This window comes from Geospiza fortis, unplaced genomic scaffold (assembly GCF_000277835.1).
Source record: "Geospiza fortis unplaced genomic scaffold, GeoFor_1.0 scaffold115, whole genome shotgun sequence".
Lineage (NCBI taxonomy): Eukaryota > Metazoa > Chordata > Aves > Passeriformes > Thraupidae > Geospiza > Geospiza fortis.
The window spans coordinates 49,282-61,184 of NW_005054499.1; the positions used below are offsets into that span (position 1 = coordinate 49,282).

The 11,903-nt window shown below is 45.3% G+C and overlaps 1 protein-coding gene across 1 annotated transcript; it reads right to left on the reverse strand.

The window, feature by feature from the left end:
* Positions 1 to 158: 158 nt before the first annotated feature.
* Positions 159 to 9,866, reverse strand: INPP5B (inositol polyphosphate-5-phosphatase B). The gene is made up of 17 exons (XM_031063351.1): positions 9,737 to 9,866; positions 8,664 to 8,834; positions 7,822 to 7,923; positions 7,324 to 7,438; positions 6,627 to 6,743; positions 6,149 to 6,336; positions 5,537 to 5,648; positions 5,255 to 5,364; positions 4,277 to 4,412; positions 3,683 to 3,793; positions 2,904 to 3,066; positions 2,515 to 2,750; positions 2,211 to 2,324; positions 1,822 to 1,906; positions 1,382 to 1,509; positions 941 to 1,052; positions 159 to 497 (listed from the first exon to the last, which is right to left on the reverse strand). The coding sequence occupies exons 2-17, from the start codon at positions 8,810 to 8,812 to the stop codon at positions 373 to 375; spliced, it is 2,103 nt and encodes a 700-aa protein (XP_030919211.1). The 5' UTR covers positions 8,813 to 8,834; positions 9,737 to 9,866; the 3' UTR covers positions 159 to 372.
* Positions 9,867 to 11,903: the final 2,037 nt, after the last annotated feature.

Below are 11,903 nucleotides of genomic sequence, written 5' to 3' on the forward strand. Positions count from 1 at the left end.
GCCGCGGGGGCTGACGGGAGCGGGGAGGGCGGGGGAGCGCAGCGCCCCCTCACGGCCCTCAGCGACACCGGGCGCCGCGCAAAGATCTTTTTATTTAAATAGCAGGGATTTAAAAACTCTCGTCGTTTTAACAAGTTAAATAAAATACAGTGTAAATATCAGCTCTCGCATTTTTTTTTTATCTCGTCTACATACAGCTTATGTACTTTATGTACTTTACAGCGTAATCAGGTGTCAAACTGCCTGATCTCCGCCTCCGAAAGCAACAGATTGTATAAAACACGGTGATATCAAAACAAAGTGCCAGTATAATGTACAAAAAAAAAATATTTTTTACAGTAATTCAGTGTCTACAAGTCAGATATAAGTGCGTCATGGCAAATCCTCTTCCCTGACGAGGAACTGGTGGATAAATTGCTGAGCTTTCCTCTTCTCGGTGATGTCGGGCGTGGGGTGGCCGGGAGAAGGCCGCAGTAACAACCCACCGAACACGCTGGCTGTGGGGAAAGCACATAAATGTGAAAAAAAAAAAAGCCTATTTTATCATTGGCTTTTCACAAATATTCAAATGAATATTATATGTGTTGTGTTAGAAAGTTATGCTGTGTTAATTCTCTTAAGTAGTTTGTTACGGACATCCGTAACTCTTTGTTTCTGTTGTCTCATATTGTCCTAAATCCTAATTGTCCAAATTATTATTACTCTAATTGTATTACTATTTTTATAACCATTTTATTGCTATTAAAATTTTAAAATTTTAAAAACAAGTGATTGGTGTTTTTCATGCCCCACATCTCTGGGTTGCTTTCCCAGATTCCTGCTTTTCTGTGGACTATTTGCTAATAATAAAAGGTTCAAAGCATTACAAGCCACCACTGCACTTGGGTATGAAGTGTTTTGTGCAGCCCTTCTGAACAGAGGGTTATTTTGCAGGCCTTACCAAGAATATTTGCATCCAAATGATTTTTCCCTGAGTTCTTCAGTAGCTCTCGTAGAAATGCCATCAGATATTCAAACACATTTCTGTGGAACACTGGTAGGTCAGCGATAATCTGAGGAGGGAAAAACACCAACATTTATATTGCAGGCACAGCAATGCCTTCCAGCTGCACCTGTCCCCAAAACCCCCCTGGTTGCAGGTGCCAACAGCTCTTTATACCCTAAAATCACCAGTTCCAGACCATTTCTATTAAGAGAGGATTAAGTTACTGAGAGCAAAACCAGGTGACTGGTGTAGCAGAGGCCACTTTGCCTCCTTCCCCATGGAACTGGTGTCACCAAAGGCCACTTTGCCTCCCTCCCCATGGAACTGGTGTCACCAGAGGCCACTTTGCTGCCCTCCCTCTGGACTGGAGCTGGTCCCTGGGGCAGCCAGCAGTACCTGGCAGCTCAGGCTGTAGTTGGTGGCACTCTCCAGGCAGGAGCTGTAGAACCTGCAGCAGATGACAGGCTCAGGGAGGCTCTCCAGGAACAAGAGCAGGGCCTCTGCCACTGAGTGGTTGCTGCCCACTGATCCAGTGGTTAAGGAAGAGCACAGCATGACCTAGGCTGGTGCTATTTCTGCTGAAACGTGAATGAACTTTGGGTTAGGTGTCCCAGAACTCTGCCCACAGCTCACAGCTTTGGGTTGGTCCCCTGGCCTCCACATGAGCGGTTGCTGTTAGCAGTTGTGTCATTCATTGACATTGCCAGCGCTCAGCAGAGGATGACACAGAGCAGGAGGAAATGCAGAGCTCAGGGACACCAGGCAGCTTAAAAACCTCTCTCAGTTTTGGCATTCTGGCATGGTGAGTCTTCCTGGACATCAGTCTAAAAGGATACAGAAAGTATCGTACATTCCCTTGTCCAAACAGTCTCGGATTTGCTCAAATTCAGATCTGAGGCCTGGCTGCTGAAACAGGTCCTCCTGCAAAGAAAACCCTGTATCAGTACCAAGAAAAATAGAAGAACTGTGGGTAAATACAGCACTGTCCTTATAATCTGCCTGAAAAGTCTCTCCAAATTGGTGGTTACCACCAATTTGCTGATACCTGGACACACAGACATGGTCACTAGCACCAAACACTACAACCTGGGGCATCAGGACCCCTTATCTCCCATGGCCTTTGGCCAAACACACCCAGCTTGTGGTGTTTGCTATGACCAGTATCTTCTTCAAAACTTAACCCAATGCAAATGCACACATCTCATTTTGTGTTTCCAGTGCCAACCTGCTGGGAAGCGTTGCGATTCAAGTGATCCACCATCATCCACAGCTCTTTTGGGATGTCCATGGGCCTTTCATCTTGGGCAGGATCATCACTCATGTCTACTGGCATCAGGGTCTGAGGGAGGGCAGTGTGGGCAGGAGGGAGACAAACAAAAGGTAGCTAGCCAAGTTCTTATTCAACTCGGCAAAAATACTTCACAAAGCTTATACCTGAGAATTGAGACTTCTTAATAAAAACAGACAGGCCTTAGCATCTAGTTTTAATGCTCTTGTGTGTTTGGAAGGGAATCTTGTCTTTAACTCACAAGTCTCCGAATGGATTCTGCTGACATGTCCTGGATTGGTTCCCTCATGTAACACAGTGTATGGATGGGAGACCCAAAGCAACTTGGCAAATAGTTGCCTGTTACGGACAGAAAATAATCCTTCCCTCTGACAAGATGCAAGACTAAGATATCTTCAAGTTTTTCCTCTCCAGAGTTCAAGCGAGTAGCTGTTGATTTATTAACAAACACCTCCAGCTCAACTGTGATCTCAGCATCTGCCAGAAGATGATAAAAAAACCAGACTCAGTTACAAGCAGTATGAAACCAACAGCCTGCAAAGAGGCACAGCACTCTCAGAAGTGTAGAGGGAACTAAGCCAGAAGGGGAAACTATCAGCTCATGAGCATGGGACAAAAGGAGGAGCTCACCTGAGAGCAAGAAACCCTTGCTGGGGTTAGCAATCAGCCACTCCTTGCAGTAGGTTTTCTCATCTGGTTTGGTGATAAATTCGAACTGGCAGGGCACTTGGCCATTGCGGATTGTAAACCTCTCTACCTGCAGCTTCATGTATTTGACATCCTTAAAATGGATCTAGAAACAAATGTCAGTCAACATCATCAGCCAATTCCACCTTGCTGGAGCAGCAATTCCTGTTCTGTGGTTTAATTATTAAGCAGCAAGACAAGCAGATTAACCCCTTGCTCCCACCCCCATCTCCTCCAGGACTGCAAAGGATCACACGTGCATACTCTGAATGCCAAAGTCCTCTCCATCAGGGGGCCCTTTAAAACAAATGCTGCCCTCAAATAACGACAATAAAATTGAGAATGAGATAGCTGTGGCCTCAAATGTCTCCTGGGCTTATCTTTATAGTCCCAACACACAAAGCAAATGCTGGTTTGTGACCTTCTCCAAACCCTTACAATTTTACATTTTATGTTCGAAAGCACAAGTCAGAGCAAGGGTCACAAACTATCTTTTTACTTTCTCTCTTCCCACCTCAGGGAATGCCACACCTTGTGTTTCAGCCCTGGACTGTGAATGGAATTCACCAGCATCTAAATAGGAGCAAAGATTCCTAGGGCTTGTTAACAGAGAGCAGCTGGAAGTCAAAATATTCTACTCTTTGGGACCAGACCCAAGGGTCTAGGATCTGCTGGGGCTGCTCAGTTCCCTCAGGGGGTGCTGGCACATGACCATGCCCTACCTCTCTGCGGGACAGTGTCACCGAGGGAATGTTGGCATTCTCCAGCTTATCCAGGGAGCGCACGATTTCCTCAAAGGCTTTTCTGTACAGCTCTTCATTCACAACCTTCACCTGAAATAAACACACACTGCACCAGCCAGCACTGACTGTGCCTCTGCAGGAACACAGCTGCAGACATGGGAAGTCATTTGATTTTAGCAGCACACTGGGATGTACAACACAGGGAATGGGCAGAGCTGTTTGGAGCACTAATCTCCAAGATCTTCTCATGATCCAACAGTAAAGGACCTTGACATAACTAACAAGAGTCACTCAGTCACTACTAGATCAACCTTTTTTTTCCCCCTCAGAAAAAATAAGAAGTTTGACAAGACACTACTGTGTTCCCAAAGAACACTGACAGATATTCAGGCTTAACTGCAGTATCATTTACACAACCCCTGCTCAGTGTGGTCAACAATCCCATCTCCATATCTGATCCAGCCCACCTTTCAAGCCATTGTTCTCTGTGGATGCCACAAAAGCAGGAGAGAGAAATCAGCACCCAGGGAATGAGACCAGCAGAGTTACCTCATCCAGCACTGACATACTTACCCCAATGTCAAACACTGAGCTCACTGGCTTGTGGTCACTGAGCTTCAGAGCCATGTGGCTGCGATAGCTCAGCTGGGCAATGTTCTGCCCTTTCCAGAGTATCCGATCACACCAGGCTGGAACACGACACTTCTCACTAAAACAGAGGAAAAATCACCATTTTCAGGCACAGTGCAGGTGCAGCAACAACACTGGGCAGAACTCTGCTCACCCAGAGCTTTCCTCCCATGGCAGAGCTCATTCTCTATCAAAGTGGTATTTTTAACAGTTTCTTCACACAGATAGAAAACATTTGAGTGTCTACTATAAGGTATCTCTAGCTCATGCTTTACTTCCTACTTCTTCAAAGGTGCAAGATACAATTTACATACAGAGCAATACTCAGGTATTTTTGATCATGAGAGCCATGAAAAATAAGAATTTAAAGTTTGCAATTATTGCTTTCACTGACAGCTGCACAGATTTGATTTCTGCACTTGCAGCTGGAGTTCCTGGCTTGCTAAGAGGAGCTGCTCTGTGTATAGAGCATTACAAGGATGGTTCTTGAAGGCTTTTGAAGAGCAGCACAGTTGATTCCATGCCAACCCTGGCTGGTCTCACCTGAGCAGGTACAGGAGACAGCAGCAAAAATGAGATCCTAAAAATTTTGCTTGGAGAAAAAACCAACAAACTAGACAAAAATAATTAAACTAGCTAAAAGGATTCATTAACTTTGTTAATAAATCACCTCTAAGAGGAAAGCTAATAGGATTATTACTGGGGAAAAAATATTAGGAGTATCTGACAAATAGCTGTAGGAGAAAAACAAGGTAAATAGATGTAAACAGGAGATGAATTTTGGAGTGAAGGGAGAGAACCAGAAATAATTTCAGAACTGTTCCTATTTACAGCCATTAGACCTGCAATATTTTTTAGCTTTGTCTTTATTTCCCTCAGTGATAACATCAGCCATTTGTAGCATCACATCTGAGACTGTACCTTGTGTCCCAGTCATCACAGCCAGCATCATACTTGTATGTTGGCTGGAAAGAGATCTCTCCTTCTGTGAAGCCTTCAAAGGCTGCATTTGCCTTCATTTGCCTCTTCAGCTACAAAAGAAGAAAAGATGAAAACTTTAATTTTAGATGATCTCAAGCACGATTTCCACATGGAGTAAAAGGGAGACATTGAGCACAGAAAAAGAAGAAAAAGCCAAGGAGTTGTGTGGTTTGTACTGAGCACCCTCAGCGCCATGTGCAGGCAGGTGAGAGACAGCAGTACCTGGTCATACTGGCAAAGCTCTGGAAATGCTTTCTCCTCTACAAGCTGCTTCACTTTTGCCACATCCAGTTCCTCCAGACGGTAGTTGAGGTCCCCCAGCCACAGGATGACACTGCAAGAGAACATAAACCACAATGTGCAGAGGCCTGAAGCTGCCCCAGAGCTCAGCCATGGACAGCAGCTCCACTCTGCAGCTCCAGGGCTCTCCCCATCACAACTGCTCTCATCAGGAATAACAACACTGGAAACTTAACAGAAAAGCTACCTTTTCTATTTTTGCCATTATTAATCACTGTTCTGCATGTTTGTCACTATCCCTTCATGACTGGTGCTGTTATTGCTCCACAATGACTGAATTCCACAGCTGGGGAAGTCAGTGCTTATTCCTGCCCCATCCCCACTCCAGGCTTGAGAATAAAACAAGGCTTGGGAGAGCATAAGGTGACAAGTGACCTGTCAGAACTGAGTGTGAGCCCTGTCCAAACCAGGTAAAGCTTTTCTGGCCCCTCCAGCTGAAGTTTATGGCACTGGGCCCCCTCCTCACCCCCCAGCACATTCTCAGAGTGCTCCCTTGCACATGCCATCACTCCCACAGCCAGAGGGGAAGCATACTCGTGCTTGCCAATCGTGAGAGGGGGCAGATTTGGATCTGACTGGCAGAACTGCATCCGAGAGCAGATGTCCTTGAAGTCCTGGTTCCTCCGCTCGTATTCCTCCGTGTGAGCTGCCAGGTGAGAGTTCACAATGCACACGCTGGTGTTGTGGAATTTAAACCTGATGGCAACACCACCTTTGTTACCCTGAAAGACAAAGACATTGGTCAGAAGCTTCAACACTGCAGATTAGTTACTAGCAGTGGACAAGCCAGAAGATTTTGAGACAGAGTGTTTAATTCCAGAGGAAGGAATAGGCTGAAAATGCTAATTAGTGATTGCTGCTTTGAACATTGGTGCACAGCTGGCAGTGCCCTGAGCTGGCATGGGGATAGGACTATCTGCTTCTAGAATCAGCCCTTAGCTGGAGGAATAACCACTGCATCCAAAGAGAGGGGCTCTTCCAAATCTCACCCCTTCTTATTTGCCATTCTTACCATCCTCCCCATGATTCCAGTCCCCACAGTCTCAACTTCCACCTCGGAGATGTTCAGGGCGAGTTCTGCCTTCACATACAACAGGAGCATGATCCCCACCAGCCGCACAAGCTTCACCTGAAAAACAGACCCAGTCCATTCCATGCTGCAGTGGAAGAGGTCTGCTGAGAGAAGGCACATCCATCCACAACATGGGTCACCAAAGAGGAAGTTTCAGGATCATCCAGTGCACAGGCCCCCAACAGCACATTTGGAAGGAGCTGGGAGCAACAGGAAGGAGTTGGGAGCAACATCAGTGAAGGAAGTTGAAGCCCAAAGCAAGAGCTACAGCACAGACACAGGCTCATGGGAGGAAATTCCCTTCAACAACAGAGACAAGAGATGAAGCAGACCTATGGAGCAGGAGCTAAACTAAAAGCAGTATTCCTACCAAAATACCTTCACAATGCATTCCACCATACATTATAGGCAGGCACGGAAGAAGGTACAGAACTTCCTATTCTCCTTCCCCAAGACAGCAGGAGCTCCCTTTAAGTGGGGAAGCCTGGCTCTGTTTCCCATCCTGCCCCTGCCTCACCACCTATAGAACCTGCACAGCCTCTGAAGACACAGCATTGGGAACAAGAGAAAGCAAAGGGGAAAGAGAGCCAAGTGGGAAATGATTCCACACTCAAACCTCCCCAAAAGCCACATTTACCTTTGCATATTTGGCATCTGGGTGAAGGCTATCAGTTACAGCTTTAAACCATTCTTCTTCCTTCGGTGTGTCATTGAAAAAGAAGGCTTCTTTAGTCAGATCAAGCTCCTGGAAACTGTGTTAGAGGAAGGAACCCATGGATGCATGCACTTGTTTATAGCTCTCCACCCCCTTCTCTGGGAAAGAACTAAATCAGCTTATACTCACTAAATTTGTAACTGAAAAGTCAAATTTAGTTATGCTGATTGCAGATGTATGTCAAATGTAAAGCTCAATTACTGCCATTATGACATCCAATGGCATTAAGGATTTTGTAACACTGAGAGGCCAAACCCTACCAGACCAACAGCCCTTACAGGCTGTGACACACCCACCCTGGAGCTGTGCATGCTCTACACCAGTGCCAACATTCCTGTGGTGTGCTGGCTGAACTCCTCTGGCTGACAGATCCTCCTGCACAGCCCAGGTCAGTGAGGGTGGCCAGGGACAGACACTCACCCCACACAGTAAATGTCTGGAGGCTCAGCATCACACCTCAGCCAGGGCTGGAGGCTCTCCGTGGGTGACTGCCCATTCACGTTGTATGTCCCCACAAAAACCCTGCAAAGACAGTGACAGGACCCCAGAGCTGCAAACTGGGAGAGCAAACTTCCTGCAGAGCCCAGCAAACAGCACTGCTGTTAACCAGGTTGTTTATTCACCATATTATGTTTATTAACCATAAATAATGTTCTATGTAACTAACGTGTTGCCAGGGAAAATTAAGAAAGGTGACAAAGTTTAAACCCCTAAAATTATCTAACTACACCTACACCTTTACAGATGCATTTTAACAGAAGGACACGTTGTTATACACAAAGTGTCAAAGAAAAAAACAGAAATAAGGCTGTAGGAGTGTGCAGCTTGAAATGATAAATTTCTGTGCAGTAGCCGTGCAGTAGCAGCTTGAAATGATAAATCCAAAAAATGAGATGCATAAAATGATTTTAAACACAGTAAAGTTTTGGTCCTAATTATATATTTCACTCAAACTCTTTCTTATGAGCTTATTGGAACAACTACATGGGAAATGGAGAGGGAGAATTTTGTTTGCACAGACAAAAAGTGATTTCAAAAAGGGCATTTCCTCCACAAGAACCATGAAGAAAGAGACATGAATGAAATTCTGCTCTGCTTGTGTCTAAAGGTGGAAAGAAAACTGTTCTGGAAAGTATGGATTATACTTTTGTACAGAATTTCCAGTTTGTGACGACACAGGATGAAATAACAGATGAGTTATTCCGACAGTCTGTGCTCAGTTACAGCCCACAAAATAAGTTCTTCTCAGGAATGCTCATTACCTGTAGTTCTGGATGTGTGTGTAGGAGTCCTGCATTTGTAAAAGCTGAGATTTAACAATAGTGTCTCTGAGTCCAAACTTTGGCTCTGATAAGATTGAGGCTTTGTTCGAAGCCATGACACGGGAGGCCCGAACCTGTTCCGTTCTCATTTCAGGCTTGACTTTGTTTTGCCTGCAAATAAAAGCAAAACCACAGGTGAAGCCCAGGCTATCCCTACACCCTAACCAGCATATTTCTGTCACTGTTCCTTAATTCACATTTTTCTGTCTGTTCACTAAAGGCAGGTAACATTTGGGATAAGCCAAGAAGACTGAAAAGAGCATTTCTTAGCAGGGTTGAGATCTCCAGACAAAACCAGTTTAACTAACTAAAATAACAAATGGTTTTCACCATCCTGGTGCAGCCAGTTGATGCAGAGCAGGCCTTACTCACACCTGGAAAATGATACAAAACCTGCACATCTTCCCTGTTTACTGAAGCAAGGAGAGGCAAATCTCATCTCCCTCTGCCTCAGCCAGAGAATGAAGAACTGTGTTTGTTTATAAAACCTTCTGCTGGAAATATTCCAATTCTGCCCAGAGTGGGCGGAGGTAGAGGTGGTTTTATTTTGTGTCTCCTGGCTCTGCAAACTCCTTTTGCAAAGGAATAATGCCACAGCTTGGGAATTCCCAGCAGCAATGGGACGGTAGAAATTTAAGGCCAGCATACCAGTGCCAAGGACAGCACATGGACAGACTCTGAATGATTTGCATCAGGGTCCACAAAGTCCTGGGAACTGGAAAATCAAACTGTAACATTTCAAGACTGTATCTATGAGACACAGTGGCTCAAAGCCAAAGCTCTCTGAATTCAAAATAAACAATGCTAGCAGGTCCTGTCCCACTAAACAGCCAAAATATGCCCAAACAGGGGACTGGAAGGACTGTAGGGAGAGGGAGTGGAATGAAATTTCCACTAATGTTTTGACAGCATGCTTATGCTGAACTTTTTTCTCTCTTAACTAGAACCTGCAAATTCTCATCTTAAAAAGTTGCCAGCTTTTGCTCTAGAGCCCCCCACCTCTGTGCACTGACCTGGGAGAGCTTCTATCAGTGCTGTCGTGGCTGCAGCTCTGACTGACTGCAGCTTTTTTCCCATTTTGTTTGACACCTTCAGAGCCAACCACTTCTGGAGAGGGAAAAAAAAAAAAAACAACCAACAAAAAGTTTCACTTTAAACACAAAGTGTTCTTCCATTTATCAACATGCTTATGTAAACACTGGCAAAAATCTGTGGGCAGAAAATAATTTAGATTTGTGTGTGGAAAAACAAAGTACCCCACAGTCTCTCTTTCAGCTATCTGACAGATTTAGCTTGCTCTGACCCAAGTGTTGTGTGATGAGGCAGCAGAGGAAGGAACTACAGGAGCCACAGAGAGCAGCACTGTCCTCTGTGGGAGCACTTGCTGCTGCCTCTCCTTTACAGCTAAGCTGAAGCAGGACTTAGCAGCACAAAATCCAGGGCTTTACTCCCAGGAATCCGAAAAATTTATGTTAATAGCAGATTTTTCCTTTCTGAAGCAAGACAGGAAGTGCAAAGAAAGGGGGGGAAAGGGGAAAAAAACAAAACTCACAGTTCCATTTAAAGGGTTTCTGCCTATCCTGCTGGGTATATCTGCAAATACTCAGCAAGGCACAGGTGTCAAGACACCTTGAGTACCATAAAGAGTCACACCAGGGAGCCACTGAACCTCAGCAGAAACATCAGCCCCAAAGCAAACTGCACGTTCCTAAAACAGTACCAGGGCTGCTACCACACAAATCGAACTAACCACAGCAGTGACACTAAACACATCACACTACCTTAGCAAAATTTGACCAGTCTTTCAGCACTTTGTTTCAGTTACAATATTCTGCTCCTACAAGTTGCAAAATAACAGTTAAAAAGGAGGGTTCTGGAGGAGGTCTCTGTGTTTAAGATGCAAAAACAGCAAACAAATCATGCTCCTTAGCACACAAATCTAATGATGATGTAGAAATTGTTAAGACTGTTGAGTTCTAGGCATTCAGCTGAGCTTCTCCTCCAGTGAACACAACCCAGAAAAATTAAGATGGTATTGCTGTCACAGAACATTCTGCAGAACACGAGCACAAAACAGAAATAGATCTTGCAATACTTCACCCAGGCCCTCGGGATACAAACCAGATGACAAGAAGTGGCCAAATTCTCAGCCTGCATAACCTCCTCTGCCCAAGAGCCTTCCGAGAATAGACTGTGTAAGAGGATTTATCAGAGCTTGGACACAGAAGAGCACATGACTGAAACCTCACTGCACATCACACAGCTCAAGTCAAGCAGAACTGAGCAGGAGCACACAGAGATGCACTGGGAAGTGTGGGCCCAGGGACACAGCAGTTTCTCCATGGGTGTTGAGAGCTCAATTACTGCTCTTTGGACCTCTGCAAGCTCTCCCACTAACAACCATGCAACATCCCTTGAGAGTGAGCGACAGGAACCAACCTGAACCTTCACCTCAATGGACAATGGTCACTTTTGTGCCAAGAAAAGAGCAGATTCCCAGGCTTTATTGCCTACATGGGTCCATGCCACTCGCCAGTGTGCAGAAGGCATTATTGCAGAATGGAAAGGTGTGTGAGCCTGCTGCTGTCACAACTCCTACCTGATCCAAAGATCAGAGTTTGCATTCTAACCTCATGGGCAGAAATCAGCTTTAGGTAGGATTGTCCTAAAAAAGAGATTATCTTTGGAAAAGGGCTGTGTCCTTAGATATGTTTATACCTAGCCACAGATTTCTGTAGCCAGAGGGATCTATATGGTAGCACTGTGAAGTGGAATAATGACCTTGTTCGATAATTGAGCTGAGCACAGAAATACAGAGCAACATGCAGAGATTACAGGAGGTCTCGATTGCACAGGATTTGCAGTTAAATGAGATCCAAGCAGTAACAAAGGCATTAAAAATGTGCAGTGATATTACAGAACAGCAGGAAAGTGTCTCATATCTCCTGGATAAACGGGATTCATGCTTAGCGTCCAAAGGGGAAAATTAAATTAGCCTTCATGCAACCAGAGCAGCCGAAACGCAGCAGGGTACAGCAAAACGCCAACATTCGGGTTTTGAATCCCACACTGACTTCCAGGAACTGCTTTAACCCTGAAGCTTTTCACAGTGCGCTTTGCAAAGCGGGAAACCACCGAGCCCGGGGAGCGGCGGGGCCAGCGGAGGAGGCGCCGGAAGAG